Genomic DNA, 19,804 nt, shown 5'->3' with positions numbered 1-19,804 from the left:
TGATTTAGGCATTACTTGACGTACATATGTGTTTGGGAGAATAGAATAGGTCTAAATTTATCCCAAGATGCCGCAAAAGATATCGTGCAGAAAAGTCATGTATCATACCGAATGAGAAATGAACATATAACAATTAAGCTCGCCTACTATTCCAACTCCCAAGAACGTGTGAAGGCGACACAGATAACTTATGTATCATACCGAATAAGAATTTAGTCTTTATAATTACACTAGTCAAAATCGAATGTATTGAATGGCCGTGTAGGAATAACCGTCAATGAGACATGAAGGCAATGTAATTACCAAAATAACTTTGACACACAAAATGAACGATTATCAACATAACCGTCTGAATGTCGGTCTGATCAACTCATGTTTCAGGCATCCTAGCATTCTAAAAGGCGAACAAGAAGATCGAAAAAGTGAGGCTCTCAATTGCCACTCGCTATATTTCTAACCTATTATTAGCACATTCAACATTTATTTACGATTCTCTTTGTAATTATATTATACGAGTAAATTTGGCCTAAATCTTTAAGTAATCCGTATGTTCTAGTGGATATGTTCTATTGTGAGTGTCGTATTCAATATACATAGATTTTTGCTGAGAATAATGCTGTAAAAAGTTGTTGTCATTAACAAGATGTAAATAAAAGAATCACATAACTCCTATAAGTTATATATCGCTCTACAAAAACAAAGAAAAACACACGAACGCACAATTACTAAGTCATGGTTCCTGAAATGAGTCTCATCTAAATGTTAATGCAAACAAGAGACTTGAAAGAAGCATGTCGTCAATAAATCGTCATCAAGCTTAGAGCTAATTGTTAAATCTTATTACCAATATTACGTTGCCATTATATTTTGTTTTATAGTAAGTAATATATGAACACTCGTCTCCAACTCAGTCATTTTATTTAAAAACTCACATAAATTTGTTCACTCAGCTAAAAAAAGTAAAAAATTATAAATTGTGCGTTGAAAAAATGATATTAATTGCACGTGGACGTAGCCAGCTTGAGCTTAGAGGGACTGAAGCCCCTTCTCAAATATAATTTTTTTTACATTTTTTTGCCCATTTAAAAAAAAAAATTACTTTACCTTTAAAGTTTGCAAATTAATCTCTGTTAAACTTTTTATTACACTTTAGCCCCTAATTTACATTATGATAATGATAGGTTTTTATGCCAATTATTCTCTCTAGTCACATCACAGGTGTATACAAAATCTAAATAAGCGCTAGTGTGTTTCACGTCGTATGAGCAGATAGTCTAGACTCTTCTAATAATCGGCATATACATGGCACATATCAGAACCATGTATATTGTCAACATGTATTAAAATAATTCAAATACGTGTTATCGGCTTATTTACTTTCTTCTAGATAAAATCAAATTAGAAAAAAAGCCTAATATATTTTAATATTTAAAGAGATTTCCTTTAAATTGGGGGTATATTTAAAGAGATTTTCTTGCTCTCGTTGACTGTTTATGCCATTAATTGGGGACCATGTTTTGGTTGAAAGGTCACCAATAAAGGGGATTTACTTGGGGACTTGCCCAAATCATGAAAAATGTGCAGATAAATGGCCTTCGACCGACGCTTTCCATTATTTAGATTTCATTTTAAAATTTTATATTCCTGTACAGACACTACTACAAAAATAAGATTCTACAACGCTTAAAAAACGTTGTAGAATGATTCTACAACGCTTCTTAAGCGTTGTAGAATCCTGCGTTGTAGAAGCTTCTACAACGCTTAAAAATCCGTTGTAGAATCCAACAGCTTTCTACAACGCTTAATTATCCGTTGTAGAAACTACGCTTCTACAACGGATTCTTAAGCGTTGTAGAAGCTTCTACAACGGTCTAATTCCATTGGGAAATCTGAAATTTAAGTTCTTCTACAACGCTTTTGTAAAGCGTTGTAGAATCACCCAGATTTTACAACGCTTATCCATAAGCGTTGTAGAAACACCCAGATTCTACAACGCTTATCCATAAGCGTTGTAGAATCACCCAGATTCTACAACGCTTATGTAAAGCGTTGTAGAATTCCTAGTTTCTACAACGCTTATGTTAAGCGTTGTAGAAAGTCCGTTGTAGAATCTCATATTTGTAGTAGTGAGAGGTCTGTATTGATCCATTTGAATTATTTTCTAATTACTTTTAACATTTCATTTGGTAAGATAATGTTCTAGTTATGCTTAAGAGTAAGACTTGGTGGAATAGTAACGAAAGGCTTTATTATTCAAGAATCAGGATGGTACAACTAATAATGATGTTTTGATCATAAAATATGATTAAATTATGACAAGAGTGACTAGCTCAGTTAGTTAACATACCTCAAATGACGAGATAGACTGATGTAACTACAAAAGGAAAAATCCTAAAAAAAAGGTATTATGATTAACTTGTAAAGATATGGAACTAATATTGATGTTGAAACTATAAAGATCGTTACTCGACACATAGCTTCTTATACATAATTTCATGGTCTTTGTGTAGTGCCTTGAGTAAGGTCGTGATTATGAAGTCTCGGTTAGGTTTTTACTTCCTCGTTGTTGAAACTTCTTCAAGTCGAAATTATTGACCCAACAAACCTAGTCGAGTTGTCTTTGTGGGGTGTAGGTCAGTGATTTAGCTTAAATAATTTGTAAGTGTGATAAAAAAAAAAGTAAAATTTAAGCAAGTAAGGGTACAATTAGTTTGGTGGTTAGCCAAATTAATCATCTCAAAACCCTAATCGATTGTGACAATACAGCAAAAAGAAATCATTAAACTCATAAAAATAAAGCATGGTCTAAAAGTCAACAATACTATTTGTGTCAACGCTCAAGACTCTTCATGTGTATCCGACTTGGAGATGTCGAAATGGCCATCGACAGACCGGTGTTTTTTAAGTCCTATCAGCACACTAGATATAAGCACGTTAAGGATTAGGGTTCGGTCAAGATGGGCATATTGGGTAAATCACGAAACTAGCTCGAAATGGATACATAATTCTCTAAATACCTCAAGCTTGAAGTAAAGGCATGAAAGGATGAAGTACTCTCATACTACAAATGAAAAATTAGATACTATTATAATTGTTTTTGAAAACGAGATCACCCATGTAATTTCCACTAAAATTTAGGACTTTGAGCCCAACCCAACCCTGAAACTCTGGCCCGCAAGGGCCAAAGGTCAAATTTATTTAAAAAAATATATATAAAGAAATACTTATACAAATTTATTAAAGATTGTTTTTTTATAAATGGTTATTTTGTTCATAAAAAAATATTTATATTATGATCTTGAGTCGGGTTGGGGCCTTTTGGATGGTTGAGTTTGACGTCGGGCTTTGGGTTTATCCCTTGGTCTAACTCGAATAGTTAAAAAAAATGGTATGAAGTATGAACAATCGTATAACAATAAATAAGATACCATTTATATTAGGGCGGACTAAATAACTAGCCCAAATCGTATCATACTTTAAAATTATAGTCCAACTATTAAGATATTTAAGAAAATAACCAATTTGTTATAATAACATTTCAATATTCCAATAATATCCTTAAGGTTCAATATTATTAATTGTCAGAGTAAATAATATTAACCGTAACAAGAAAAATAGTAAATCTCATTAACAGTAACAAAAAGAATAGTAAATATTATTAACGGTAACACAAACAATAATAAATTTTATTAACCGTAACAAAAACAACATTAAATCTTATTTACCACAACGTACAAGAATAACTATAAATCTTATTAACCGCAATAAGAACAACAGTATATCCGAGTTTTCATCAGAGTTTCAAACGGAGAAATCCCAGCCTTATCTTCCGATCCGAATGTCGCCGTCAACTGGATCACCTCCAATGTCGCTCCATTCTCCGACGAAACCTCGCTTGTCTCCATTGGAAACGAGGTCTTGACATTCGGCGACGAAGCTCTCAAATCTTAGTTTCTTCCGACGATTTCAAGACTGGACTTGCGAGACCTTCAAATGGTATAATCGACGCAGCTACATGACTCGCTGATATTCGAGATCATTTTGGTGGAGGATCGCCACAGTTAATTGGATTAACATTCACAGTTAATCTTATTAACTATCAGAGTTAATGCGCAAAAGTAGACTTGCGACTTTCGAATGGTCAGATCGGTGCAACCGCGTGATTCTCCGATGTTCGAAACCGTTTTCGAAAGAGGTTCGTCACAGTTAATCGGATTAACTGCCGTTAATCGGATTAACTGTGGCAGTTAATCCGCATGACAGTTTATCGGATTAACTGTGATAGTTAATTGGATTAACTGTCGCCGAACTGGAGTTTCATGAGACACAGAACTGATCTTGGCTTTTCTAATACAGGCCTCGTTTTTTTTTATATTCCTATTTCTCTTCGATCATCGCCAAAAATCAGCGGCGCTTGACCGCCATCAGAGCTGTCGGAGGCGAGTTGCAAATCTTCGGCAGAGGCAGAGGGAACACCTCTAGTCTTGCTAGAGCTGCGGAGCTTGGAATCGAGCCTTCGATCCGGCCTTGGAGACAGAGGAACTTGAAGCTCAGGCCTCCCATGGACCAGTGAGCCTCGGAGGCACAAGAAAGGAGAGGAACCACCAGTGCGGAAGTAGAAGAAGGATTAGGGTTAGGGTTTTTGGGAGTTTGATTGTTGTGGATCTGTGAGGAAGAAGATAACTTAAATTGGAGAGAGACACGATTGTTCAGATAGTTTAGAGAGAAATTGGGGTAAAGGGTGTTTTTGGAATTCAATTTGATATTATCCTTATGTTAAATATATTGATAGTTAGACTAGGATTTTAACTTTTTTTTTAGATTCGGCTAATGGTTAACAATATAATAAAAAGGAGGGCCGTAGTTAGAACAGTATCAATTGGGTCCCACACTTTTTTTAATTGGTTACTTTGTCCACTTATACCTTTCCCCTACTTTAGCTTTTGTTTTTATCTATTTCGGAGCAATAGGTCTCACACTATGCAAACTTTTATTTTTGAAATCAAGGACACATCTTTTTTTATTTAAGTAAATTTTCACATTCCAACCTTATAACGAATTTATATTACGTATATATACAATTATACATTATACAAAGGTACCTATATATATATACACATGCTGTTTTCGAGGAGCTAAAGAAAAAAAAAATGTATATATATATATATATATATATATATATATATATATATGTGCAATTATGCATACACATTTTTTTTACAAAATAATTAGTTATAATTTGTTTTTGGCAAATATATGTTTATATATGTGTGTGTGTGTATATACACACACATATATATACACATATATATGTATGTGTGTGTGTGTGTGACCAATTTTTAGTTAGTTTCGTATTTTGACAGTTTCCTAGCTTTTAGAGATGACCTTAGTAGTTCTTATAATAAATTGAAATAATATGAGAGAGTTAAAAAAAAAATAGTTACTATTTGGTTGATAAAATTCAACATTTAAATAAATTCTTTTATTCGTAATCATAAATTAACTCTAATTAAACATACATGAGTGTGTGTGTGTGTGTGTGTGTGTGTGTGTGTATATGTAAATGGGATACAATATGATGTGTATATATATAATCTGTGTATACATCCAAATACTAAGTACATATAAAGTTTATAAACACAAAAATGATTTATGTGTGCATACATCCAAATGCTAAGTACATATAAACACAATATTATTTATCTTTGCTATATGAACACTCTTTAACTTTAACGTCCATTAAGTTCACCGTTTTTTTTATTCTTCGAAATCCCTTCGAGTTATTAGTCGTTGTGTTTTACGGGTTTTTCTATGACGGTATATAGATTTGGTCTATTAATAAAATCTCTTGACAGACAACTATATATAATTCCTTAAAATAAAAACGAATATAGTGTCTAACACATACTTAAAGCACTAGGTTTAATATGTAGATTTAGTGAAAAAAAAAAACTTTAAAATTTATATATAATGAGCTTATTTGTTAAATATAAACATGGATTTTTTTAAAAAATATATTACACTTTCTTATGTAGATGTTAATGAAAAAAATACTTCAAAACTTTATATATAATGAGCTTATTTATTAAATGCAAACATTGATTTCTAAAAAAAAAAAATTATCCGCAGCAACGCGCGCGAACACCTTTCTCGCGAACACCTTTCTCATTCTATAACTATAACAATCAGTGACGGACTTACATGGTTTATCTCATATGTGCGTGACTTCACTTCAAATTGAGATTGTAATGAGTAGTAGTAGTATTATTTGTCAAAACACTTCAGGACGATTATTAAATGATATTTTTTTTTGCTGACCACTTTGGCTTAATAATTATGCCATGGGTACAAGCCTGTGTAGCTTGGGTATTCTCTATATTTAGGAATTACAATTATACAGTGATTTGTATGGTATTTGGTTAAGGATTAATTTTTTTTAATATATTAATTTATTTTTTGCCAATATATATTCTTACTGATATTAATTTAGAAAATTTTAATAGGAATAAGTTTAAATATTGGAATTAGTTGAAGATTACTTGAGTGATACATTTAGCCATTTTTTAAGACATTAAAATAATCTATATGCAACTTTTTTACTTCTTTTTTTTTGTATAATGTTGATATGTTTAGCATTGATTTAATCATAGATGATTCCCATGATATTTTTTTAGACATTTTTTTATGACATGTAGTAAGCAATATGTGCTTATATGGTGTTTTATACTGTATAATATATACCATTGGCCACCCTCGCCAGCAATTCTTAGGTCCGCCCATGATAACAATAGACAACATACTCTTTGTCATAAGGTGTGCATTATAAGGTATTATTTTTCTAACCATATTTCATTAATCTAAACATGTTACTTTGATAATGTAACATAATATTTTAGTATAGCTTCTTATATTTTGTGAAAGGAAATTACAATAAATACTAATTATAGTTCACTAAGCTTATGGGGTAGTTATGCAATCATATGATTTTCTATACCTTAATTTTAATGCGTATTATTATGATATGTACGTAACATCTAAAGTCTAAACCAATCATTACGAAATATTTAATTTTTTCAATTTAATTCTCATTATGAATCAAATTAAATAATAATTATTTTACATGTTGGTGAGTACTTTTTTTACCAACTCTTAATTCTCAACAAATTGAAATTCAAAGTGGGGACGCTTCACATGAATAAACGCGATTAAATCCCGTGCAGTAAATGATGCAATTAAAATTTGTTGAACATATATACGTATATATATATATATATTTACAAATAATTTCAATAAAACAAAAAAACGTATATATCTGCAACACATATTATTATTCAGATTTTCAGAGATAGAAGAGCATAAGCGGTGAATCCACGTGAGATTGCTCAAGTGTTAGGCACTGCCAGCTTTGTTCACAAACAAAAAAGCTTTATAATTTCAATAAACTCCTATATGTTGCTATTTTCACTTACTTTTCTCTCTCTCTCTCTCTCTCTCTCTCTCTCTCTCTATATATATATATATATATATATATATATATATATATATATTGACTTCAAAAGAACACAAGCATGATAGCACATTAATCATCCCAATTGTAAGTCTTGTAATTACAAAAGGCAAAAAATAAATCAAGAGCATACAATTTATTTTGGCAGTCAGAAAAGAAAAACAAAACTTAACTTTCTTCTATTAGAAGTCAAGTCACCACCTAAATATTATACAGTGAATGGCCAAGCCACCTTTCAACAGCTAGCATATTTGCAAGATGTCATGAAATTTAAGGATATAAAAATATTGTTCAACGTTTAAAGCTAATTTATGAGTATTAAATCATATATCAGTCTTTCTTCAAAAAAAAAAAAAAAAAAAAAAAAAATCATATATATCAGTCTCTTTCTAGTCATGGAAATAAGATATTCAAATGGATGATTATTCCAAATATGAAAATTGATTGAAATAGCCGTAAAGGTTGTAGATATCCAGCTGTCTTTTCCAACCAGTATATGAATTAGATAAGATAAGAGAATAAAAGTATATGTATATATATATATATATATATATATATATATATCAATATCATGTCCATTTAGTTTTTTTAATGGTGGCATGAGATGACGTGCAAATTGCAAATTTGCAATGCAACTACTATATGTTTACTGTAAAAATAAAAAATAAAAATTACCATACAATGATACATTTTCACACAGCATAATAGTAAGAGTATATCTCGAATATTCGTCGGTTAAAAAATTTGGTGTTAAATTACACTATATTTAATGTAAAAATTACACCAAATATAGTATTAATATGGAGATGCCCATAGTGAGTTATATGGCAAAATTGTAACCAAATGAGAGTGATTAATCCTCATACGAGTGATTAAATCCCCGTTATTTTGGAATAATCTCTATATGAGAGATTGACCATATGTGTGAATTTTCAAGTTTTTCGCCAGCCTATGATTTGAGTGTAACCTCTTTGTGGAATTATCAAAGCATAAAAGTAAAAACTAGAAAATTATTATTTACCATATATTTTAATTTGATACATCCATAAAATAGCTGGTTATTATCCACACAAAAAAAAGCTGTAAGTTATTAAGTATATCTCCAATTTTATATATAGTAGAAATAAAACATCTATCACGTACATCCCCTCGACTCACCGAATCTTCAAAGTTTATAAATATATATACACAATATAAAATAAACTTACATGGTGTCCATTAACCATTCAATTCCAATACCTAATAAAAATAAATAAAAACCGATAAATCCAGTCCCTATAAGAAAGAAACAGCCAAAGCGATAGAAAAATAACACACACACACACACACATACACACACAAAAGCACACAATCACAATAAAACGAAGCAAACCAGAGAAAACACATCACTGTTCTCTCAATCTCAAGCAAACACCCATGGCGATCGAAGAAGAAGAGGAAGAGGCAATGCCCGGAGCTGTATCCATGGTGTCTCGGCTCCTGGAGCGCGTGGCCGAGGCCAACGACCAGAACCGGCGCGTGGCTGATCGCCGGCGGAGACGGAGTCTGTCGGCGTTCCACGGCGTGACTCGGCCGGGAATATCGATCGACGGCTATCTCCGGCGGATCTTCAAGTACGCCAATTGTAGCCCATCGTGCTTCGTCGTGGCTTACGTGTATCTTGATCGCTTCACGCTCTCAAACCCTTCGATTCCAATCGATTCTTTTAACGTTCACAGATTGCTCGTCACCAGTGTCATGCTCTCAGCCAAGTTCATGGACGACTTGTGAGTTTTTTTTTTTTTAATCACTTTATGAATATGGTGTTCGCGCAGATCTGATATTAGATATCAGATTAAATTGTGTAACATTGATTAGAGTAATTAGTTAATGCACTTCCGAGAGTTTCAACTACAAATCAAGCAAAGAAGATTATTGGTCAATTTTAACCGACAAAATGGAGATTTTTATTCTTTTTTTTTTTTTTGGTATTATTACTTTTGATCCACGTGAGAAGCTGTATATGTTCTGTCTGATTTCTATGCGTAACAAAAATTAATATTAGTAAAATAAAGACAGAGACAATGAAAAGCTCTAAACAATAGCTACTTGTTTTCTTGTTGTGTTCGAAAGGTACATTTTGCCAACTTGGCATTGGGTCAATAATTGGATCAAATCAAAGTAAAATGTATGCGTCAGAACGCAGCAAATATAAGATTAACTCTAGATTTTTCTTTATATATATATAAAGAAGAATATGGCCCAAGACTCAGACTGTTGATGTTAAATTTTTCCAAAATAAAAAATTAGACTTTTAGACACAAATATTATTCATTCTTACCGATTTTTTTTTAATCAGACTGAAAAATATGCCTATAAAAAATTTCATTTTTTCAAATTTAGATGTTTATGTACATGTCTTCAAATATTTCTTTTTTCAAATTAAAAAATATTAATTATTTCGCTACAATGCGCTTACATACCGCTTATATATATAAATAATACATTGCAGACTTGTTATTGTTTGACTGTACTTTGTTTGCTTTGTCACCAAGGATACAAGTCACACAATTAACTGTCTTTTTCTCCTATGGTTAATTGACATTATACATTTTTATTTAATTATTTTACAGGTACTACAATAATGCTTACTATGCTAAAGTTGGTGGAATAAGCACAACCGAGATTAACGTCCTTGAATTGGATTTCTTGTTCGGTTTGAGATTTCAATTGAATGTGACCCCAGACACTTTCGCAACATATTGCTCTTACCTTCACAAAGAGTTTTTGCTTCACTCTCCAGAGCCTCTTAAGCTACACCATTGCTTCAAGGAAGATGAATCCACTTCGCACCAAAAAGAGCTAGCTTTTTAATAACCCTTTAGTATTTCCTTTAATTAATTTTGGTACAATTTTTGAAGGTTGGATAATATATTTATTTTTTTTGGTACTAGTTTGGATATCCTATTAGCTTGTTTAGAGTGTGAAATGAAATGAAAAAAAAAATGTGAATGAAAATAAATGAGTCAAAAAATCGTTTACAGTGTTCTCATATCATTGGTATAGTTGAGAATGTTCTCATATCATTGGTAAAGACTCCAAGTTATTGGTCATATATGAAATTATTGGCATAGTTTAATTTAGTCATTTTACAAAAAACGGACCGCAACGCAACACATATTTTCATATCATTAGAGTAAGCAACAAATCGTTTAGAGTGTGAAATGAAAAAAAAAAAAAAAAAAAAAAAAGAGAGAAGAGAGAATGTGAATGACAATAAATGAGCCCAAAAAATCCGTACGAAAATCTGATTATGAGGAGACTCCAAATTATTGGCATATTTGGATCATTGGTATAGTTTAAGTTAGTCATTTTACAAAAAACGGACTGCAACGCAACACGTATTTTCATATCATTAAAATAAGCAACAAATCGTTTAGAGGGTGAAATGAAAAAAAAAAAAAAAAAAAAAAAAAAAAAAGAGAGAGAGAGAATGTGAATGAAAATAAATGAACCAAAAAAATCCGTGCAAAATCTGCTTATAAGGAGACTCCAAATTATTGGTCATACATGAAATTATTGGCATAGTTTAAGTTAGTCATTTTACACAAACGGACACTTATTCTCATATCATTAGAATAAGCAACAAATCGTTTATATTGACGTTTATATTACTAACATTTATAGTAATTCATGCCATGTGAGATAAGCACAATATGTGTAAGATCCTCCTTCCTCATCTAGTAGATTTGACATTAAAATTTTCGCTAATTTTAATTTTGTCATTTATGTATATCTGTTAAAAGACTAAGAAAATTATGTGTTTTCAAATATGCACCTGGTTGATTAATTTGTACCTGTGTAATAATGAGTTATTATAATAAACTTGAGATGAATAATTAATTGTATAAGAGAAGAGATTTGAATTGGCAAGTCTCCGAGAAAAATGTCTCCATGAATAGCTTGTACATCACGTAATCGTTTTAGTAAAGAGATTTCCTTTGAAACCGATACTACTTCCTCCACTGTTTGTGTGTGTACAAAAAATGGACGTTTGGTCTTGGGATGTTGTCTTTCTCTTAATAAAATTAGACTGTTAAGGTTGCATAATTGTTTTATTTTAAATTTGATACTACATTTTGATATACTACTTATCTTGTTGATAATGTAAATTAAAAAAAATTAAAAAATAAAGAAACAAATAAATATACTGAAAAATCCGCTAGAAGTCAACTTTCTCTGTTAATCTACTGCAGATCTCTTTTAGTTGCATGGTGTTGGGGATTATGCAAAGTCCATGGATTTCATCAATACTATGCACGATTGTGTACAGATGGGCAATTGGCCTTTACAATCTGGCTAAGCATAAAGACAACGATGATGAATTAGAAAGCTTTTTGAGTTGTCAATTAAACAAGAAAGAGTCCAAATTGGTGACAGAAGGCTTCTATTGCCGACTAGTCGGTCGTAACAATATAGATTATCAGCTGTTTTCAACTATCAACCATGCCGAGAGACCCGATTCTTGGATGGGAAAATTAAATAATATAATGGAATAACCAACTCAAACTTTTGAGATTGCTAAATAATCAATGTTTGGTAAAACTTAAGTAAATAACCGAAAAATAATGACGTGACCTAATATACAAAGATGGTTATTTATCTAAAATTTAAATCTGTAAATACAAAAAAATAGTTATTTACCTAAAATTTATCAAACGTTTCTTATTTAGTCATATCAAACGATTAATTTAGCTATTTTCCTAATTGACCATTTTTTTAAAATATTTTGTTGTCAATTTTTAATTTTTTTTATCTTATCTTAAAAATTTACAAATTATTCCTCTGATTTCTTTTTTCTTTTCTTCTAGCCCCTCTTAATTTACATCTTGGCTGCGGGCGTCCGCGAGCATGTATCCAACTATAATAGGATACTTATTTCACTGCTTTTTCATCTATGTTTTCGAATAGTATATCCATCCATAATATAGTTAATAGGTAGTTGTGGCCAATGGCGGAGCTAGGTAACAGCCAGGGTGGGCCAGTACCATCCCTCAAATTTTAAAAATTATTTTTTGAACCCCGAATTTTTATAATTTTTTTTTATAGTTTCGCCTCTAAATTTTACCAATAATTATGTTTTTGTCCCAAATTTGTAAGCTATTTTTTCAAAAAGATCCCTCCTAAAAAACATTTCTCAAATGTGCCCCCCTTGATTGTGGCTTTTACTACTTCTAAAACCGTCACGTGGCTAAACCAAATGGAGATACGCGGCATTTTTTTTTCTCCAACTTCTTTCTCTCTCCTCGGAGGTTATTTTTCTTCTCTCTTGCACGTACCTGAGCATAGCAAAATTCGTCTCTAAAATAATTAGGATATTTATACTCTGTCTGTAATATTTATGGTACTTAAACACGTGTAGCATGGCCATTTATGCACTAGACTTGGTGACAATTGAGTTAAGTGAGTTCAAGCTCCTCCCAATTGTTATGACATGGTTTTATTCTGATTTTCATATAAAAGAAGTTTGTCCCCGTAAGAATCAGATAGTCGAGAGCATAATGATTAGAAATGTGCAAGATCAAGACTCGTGAGTTGTTTTCAGTCTCAGTCGTGCCTTCCACTTGATCTATTACAAGAACAAACAGAAAATACTAAAAGAAATTAATAGGAAATAGTAATAATAAAAGGAGGAACACTATAAGTGCAAAACTCCATAACCGGAGAAAAACATGGTCAACATGGAATAAATTTTACCATGCAAAAATTGTTACAATTATAAAATTAAAACAAAAATTACTCTCGACCCTCCTCAACCTCATTAATGGAATAGAAAAGCAGAATTTATCTAGAGCCAGTCAAATAGGCATTAAATGTTTCTAGCCTGAATAAATTAAATGCAAGCAATGAACTCATTTTTCATATTATTTTTTCTCTAAAAAAAAAAAAAAAAAAAAAGCTCGTCTCTATTTTTTTATTTTTTATTCGAAACTTTTCCACTTTTATTACCAACACCATGACTTGCTGAATATTTAGCCTCGTATAGTTGCCAAAAACCAACTTCTTATCTCTATTTCGCTAAAAACTATGGCTTTGCAAAGTTAAATTAAGGTTCCTGCTAATATCGTCGAAAATCACCAGTTTTTTTTTTCGCACAGAAGCAATGTTTCTTTTTCATCATCGTTTTTCTTTTTCCTGTATCGTTGTCGTTTTACTGTCAACTTATGTCATTTGTCGTTTTGACTTATCTGTCGTTTTAAACTATTTTCGACATTGTCGTTTTACTCTCTTTTGTTAAAGGATTTTCCTTGTTGTTTTTATTCCCAGCTTATGCCATTTGTCGTTTTTACTTATCCTGTCGTTTTTGACAATTTTCGCAGTTGTCGTTTTACGTGATTCGTCGTTGTCGTTTTACCTGACTTATCTGTCGTTTTACTCTCTTTAAACGATTTTCATCGTTGTCGTTTTATTTCCAGCTTATGCCATTTGTCGTTTTTACTTATCCTGTCGTTTTTGACAATTTTCGCAGTTGTCGTTTTACGTGATTCGTCGTTGTCGTTTTACCTGACTTATCTGTCGTTTTACTCTCTTTAAACGATTTTCATCGTTGTCGTTTTATTTCCAGCTTATGCCAATTGTCGTTTTTACTTATCCTGTCGTTTTTGACGATTTTCGCAGTCGTAGTTTTACGGGATTCGTCATTGTCGTTTTATCCTTAGCTTATACCATTAGTCGTTTACTTATTCTGTCGTTTTAAATAATTGCCGTCGTCGTAATTTTACTCTCAGCCATTTGTCATTTGTTTATTTATTCAGCTTTAAGCGAAATAGTCGCAAATGGTGAGCTTCGAACCTTGGACGTTATAGATGAGCTTTGGCTGAATTACCACTTCACCAAAAATTGATTTTGAATTGACAATGATTAATTTGTTATATATTTCTTAAATGTTTTTATGTGTACTGGCATTATTGAGTTAAAGGTTATTATGAATTATATTGGTGATTAAAATAAACAAATAATTTGGTAATAAGGCGTATTTATATTTTTACATTGATATATATAATTTTTGTAAATACTATGTAAATGGCCACAAACATGACGTGATATTCTTGGCCATTGAAATAAAATTGTAAGATATTTAGATCAATTTACATATATAAATAAATGGACATCGTCATTTACCTAGTATTTACGAAAGGTTGACTATATAGCAATGTGAAAGTGTAAATATGACTATATACTTAATTGACCATAGTTATGTATTTATAGAAGTTTAAAAATGGAAAGATATATGTGTATATATTCAATATGCTATACAATATTTTTCTGTGTGGTTTTCTATAAATTAAGAGGTTCGAAATGGTAACGCAAACGGTATTTGAAACGTTGAGTTAAATAAATAAGTACAACATTTTTTTTTTCGATTAAGCAAATGTTCAGAGCATGTTATACCCAAGGACAGAGGCAACTTAGGATTAGGGCCAATACCCCTTGAACTTCTGAAAATTAAATTTTTACCTCTAAATTTTAAAAAATATATATATTTGTATCCAAATATTTTATATATTTAATCCAAAATTATGCAAGTTATTCATAATTGCCTCTCCATAATATATTTTTTTTTCTTACACGCCCCTTATAAATTTACAATTTTAACTCCAAAATTTTACATTTTCTACCCTAAATTATATAATTTTTTTCATATGTATCTTTCATGAATATTTTTTTTCTTACACGTCGCTTAGATTTTTTTGGAATTAACACCAGCGAATCAATTCATAACCATTGGCTGTACTTAAACCTTTCTAATGTTACTTATATGCAACAATAAATAAACATAACAATTTCTAAACTGGTTTAGTTAGTCAATAACGCTACACCGAGGCACCACAAAGCAAATTCACCAAGCTGCATTATAGGATGAGGCCAAATATAAATAATTCAAAAGTGATTTGCAATGTTTACGTCCTCGAGCCATATGTTGTATGGTATAAAACCTTTAACAGCGTTCAATCTAGCATTTGCACTTTTATGTAGTTTTTTAGACTTCACAAATGGATGATGGTTGAGCTCAATTGAGTGGCACATAAATTTATTTTTGTTTTAGTCAATGTAAGCTTAATTTACTATTATGAATCAAATCGGTATATCATTGTCATCAAAGTCAAGAATATTCATGGGGTGCTCTACGACAACTCCATGATCGCAACATTTCAGACTCGCTTTCTGTAATTTACTCATCAATCAAAAACCTTTGATTGGGAAACATTTGACTGGCCTAACCTAGTCAACGATTTCCCGGTGAGTCTTCATAATTACTATCTTGCTATTCTGAACAGTAAATAAATTTATTTTCTAAAGTAAAACTATGACGAAATTTGTATACAGATATGGTTGTGTTGAGATTAGAACCCTAAACACGCACAGACAGTTGCTTACAATCCAAGAAATTGACAAAAAAGAAAAGAATACAAAGAAATTTGTTAACGAGGTTCAGCTTAAAGCCTAATCCCCGAAACTTCTCAACCGGATGTTCGATTTGCTCTTTTATTCAATCTCCGTTCACGATCCTCTACGATCCTCGACTTCTCACTCCAAACTCCCAATTTAGAGAGAGCAACAAACGACGAGAAACATGTACACCAGTGATCAATCACAGAGTTCTCTAGACTCACAGATCGCTCAAACTTCCTTTGTTTCTCTCTCAGTTTTTCTCAATATTCACTAAGGGATTACAAGAGCAAGAAGAAAGAAGAATAACGAACTGACTTAACCCAAAAGCTAATGGTAAACAATATAAAGAAAAGTACAAGCGAATCTCTGCCGTAGATATTCTCGTGCCTCTTGATCACGCCACGTCATCTCATGCCTCTTGATCACGCCAACACAGAGGTCTGAAACAACCAAAATGGCCAGTCATAAAGTCTTCGAGAACAACAAGGATGAGACTCTCGATTATCGCAAGAGAAAGAAAGAGGCTTTGGCCAAATACAATGCAATACGATCGGCGGTGGTTCGCGAAATGGAGTCGGAGAATGGGACGAAACAAGTCAATTGGTGGTCCGCCTCGTGCGCGGCGATGAGAATCCTGAAAATGAGCCAAGATTGGGCCTGCTGGCCTGAGCGAATCGAGCCCGTCTCGGGAGTGGAGATCAGAGATAAGTTTCAAGACCGAGTCAAGCTCAAAGTGGCGGGCTTAACTCGCTAGCTCAGGAGAGGCATCGACTACACGAGGAACGGAGATGGAACGATCTTCGCGACCAGTGTGGTCTACTCGGGACGATACGAGAATGAGTGTCGGATCCCGGGACGCTGATCTACACGGGAGAATGAGGGAATCCGTCGATAGGGTGAAAAGAAGTTGTCGATCAAAAGGACATGTTTGGGAATTGGGCGCTCGTGAATGACTGGAAAGTGTGCGTGCCGATCCGAGTTGTTTGTTACTTCAAACTCTCGAAAGACTTGGACTTGGTAGGGTTGAACGAAACGAGGTTGTGTGACCGAATGTATGTCTACGGCGGATTATACTTTATCCATAGTCGCACGCAAGAGAGGGTTAAATACGGGAAGCTTGTTTTCAAGTTCTTGCTGAAGAGGGTATCCGGTCAACCGATTTCCGTCCTAAAAAAATTCAAGAGAAAGATTGAAACTTTGTCGTTGCCGAGAGCCGTCGCGTGCTCAAACGATATATCGTCGGGGAAGGAAAAGATTCTGGTTCGCCTCATGAAGGCTTTGAACGATGACGAGACTCTTCTGTCGTTTGATTATATAACGAGCGTCGTTTATTCGGTTGTTCCACCGATCAAGGATTTGAAGAGTATTTGTTGTCGTTGCGATGGAGGCACGACAATGACGTATGACTCAAAAGGTCGTATCGATAACGGTATGAATTCGAAAAAGATTATCTACGAGTGTAGTCCTCGATCCAAATGCCCTTCCACGTGTCTATCTCAGGTGACCCAAAACGAGATTTGCTCGAAATTGGAGGTGTTTTGTAGTAAACTCAAGAGGTGGGGTGTGAGGCCAAGATCTTACATTGCGAAAGGAAGCTTCGTGTGCGAATTTATTGGAGAAATTCTCCCGGAAAAAGAGGTCAAAAGAAGATACTTCAATCGAGTACGTAGAGGAGATACTAGTAATTCTTTCCGCGTCTTTTCTTGTTTGGACGAAATAACGATCGATGCGACGTTGAAAGGGAATGAGAGGATATTTCGTGCTTTACGATCAGGGGGATGAGAGGATGCCACATGTAATGTTTTTTGCTTCGAGGGATATTCCATCACTTCATGGGATGACTTTGGATTATAGTTTTGCCATGGCCATATTTGGGAGGTACTAGCTAATCTATTGATTTGTGTAGGGAAAAAGGAAAGAAACCATCTAGCTATCTTTCTTGTAAGCTACATTTTCTTTTGTAGGCTAACTTAGTTCTCTTTGATTTCGTATTTGTTCAGCCATTTTTCTAAAAAAAACGTTGGCTTGTTTTTTGCCTCATTTCCATATTAACACTAGTACAATTGATAGCATCAGGTGCGACAAAAGTCGCACCTGAAAGCATAAATGTCGCACCTGAAAGTATCATCAGGTGCGACTTTAGATGCGACAAAGTCGCATCTGAAAGTGCGCACCTGATGATATTAGGTGCGACTAGTCGCACCTGAAAGTCATCACTATCAGGTGCGACAAGTCGCACCAAACGTCGCACCTAAATATCCCTCAAAATAAGAAATTAAAGCGTGAATTATAGTATCAGATGCGACTAGTCGCATCTGATACTTTCGCGGGAAGAGTATCAGATGCGACTAGTCGCATCTGATAGTAATTCCCCGCGAAATATTTGGCGGGTGTTAGTACAATCCGAGTTTATAAACTCATTTAGCCATACATTCAGTGATGATGGTATAATATCTTTTTTCTCTAGGAACTACTATTATTCTTAACTAGATTATTAGAAATGAGTGTTTTGTAAAACATTTAGTATCTTCTATTTAGTCTTCCTAACAAACACTTGCATTTTGAACCATGCTGATTCAATAACTATTGTGTTTTTTCTTCTCCATTTAGTTTGAACATCCCTAAATAATCCAGCGGGTGAATTGTCGAAACGGTGTGACCTGCCCGGGCCATATCTTTGGACCAAAATTGGCCTAAGTTTAGAAATATGGGTGTGTGTAAATTAAGACAATTTTTCTTGAGACTAAACGTATTTACGCCCATCAACCCAAATTGGTCCATTTTTTATAGGCTCCCGGTAGAGCTGACCGGCCCGCGCTTGTGACACTTACCCCAGCCCTTTTTCAAGGTTTAAGGTCTCGTGCCGACCCTTTTCCTAAAAGGACACGGCCAAATTAGGCACTTTAATTATGTAAATTAAAGTTTATTATCACTTATGGTTGTTTTTTTAATTGGTCTTCTTAGGGCTTGATTTAGGCCCTGTCCAAATGTTGGTCCGGCCTTGGCCTTTATAGTTGAGGGCACGGTCTCGGATTTGGTCTAACATTCTCTTTCTCAAGTTTGACTTGGCCCAATCGCCAGGGCCGGCTCAACGAAATTTTGGGCCTTGGGCGATTGAAAAAAACGGGATCTTTTACAATTATATTTAAATTAATTTAAAAATATAATATGTTATAAATTTATCATTAAACAAAATATAAAATATAAAATAACAAGACCATTCAATTTAATTATTAGAGTGGGTGATGTGAAGGATTGAGAAATTTTATTTTGATAACTATTTCACATTATAATATGTTTTTAGTTGTCATTACTTTCTGACTTGTAAAAGAGAATGATTTTATGAGAGCTCAGCCACACAAGTGGGCTCTACGTATATCAGTATATGAGTGCTGATTAGTACCTTTTTTAACGGCCAAACTCTATCCGGTTTGGTAGAGACTAGAGAGGAATGGGATGAAGAGCGATGGATTTTTTCATTGATGTGACAGTTTTAGTTGTTTGGTAAGAATGATTGAGAGAAAATAGGAAGGATTTGAAGGGATTGTAAATCCATTGGGCTAAATTTTATTGTTTTCTACTTTTAAGTGTACCCGAAGACAGTTGAGGTTAGCTGCAGTAACTAAGACATTTAAAGTTAAGGTTAAGTCCCACTTAAGTGTGTTTGGCTTAAAGTTATTAAACTTCCATGTAATTACTGCCTTCGTTTAGAGTTTAGGGTTGGTTCAAAACTAAAATTTGAATAATAATGATAATGGAATGGGAATTATAAAGTAATGAACTATAAAATCTATAACCTTATTTGGTTTGGTTTTTTTTTTTTTAATGTTTATTTAGAAATGGAATGCAATACAATAGAAATTC

The 19,804-nt window shown here is 33.1% G+C and overlaps 1 protein-coding gene and 1 pseudogene across 1 annotated transcript; both read left to right on the top strand.

The window, feature by feature from the left end:
• The first annotated feature begins 8,644 nt into the window (after positions 1-8,644).
• On the top strand, positions 8,645-10,589 carry LOC149379841 (cyclin-U4-1-like). The gene is made up of 2 exons (XM_089602225.1): positions 8,645-9,273; positions 10,120-10,589. Exons 1-2 carry the CDS (start codon positions 8,924-8,926, stop codon positions 10,358-10,360), a joined length of 591 nt encoding a protein of 196 aa, XP_089458351.1. The 5' UTR covers positions 8,645-8,923; the 3' UTR covers positions 10,361-10,589.
• Positions 10,590-16,394: 5,805 nt separating this feature from the next.
• LOC149379840 (histone-lysine N-methyltransferase, H3 lysine-9 specific SUVH5-like) lies at positions 16,395-17,825 on the top strand (annotated as a pseudogene).
• The last annotated feature ends 1,979 nt before the right edge of the window (positions 17,826-19,804 follow it).

This window comes from Urtica dioica, chromosome 12, assembly GCF_054948205.1.
Source record: "Urtica dioica subsp. dioica isolate 48M chromosome 12, U.dioica_male_clone48M_v1_H2, whole genome shotgun sequence".
Lineage (NCBI taxonomy): Eukaryota > Viridiplantae > Streptophyta > Magnoliopsida > Rosales > Urticaceae > Urtica > Urtica dioica.
Note: the sequence above shows the minus strand (reverse complement) of the source record. Positions and strands in the feature narration are given on the sequence as shown.

Coding starts and splice junctions, on each gene's coding strand:
- LOC149379841 (XM_089602225.1), top strand. CDS start 8,924: ATGGCGATCGAAGAAGAAGAGGAAGAGGCAATGCCCGGAGCTGTATCC. Junction 9,274..10,119: donor GCCAAGTTCATGGACGACTT/GTGAGTTTTTTT, acceptor ATTATTTTACAG/GTACTACAATAATGCTTACT.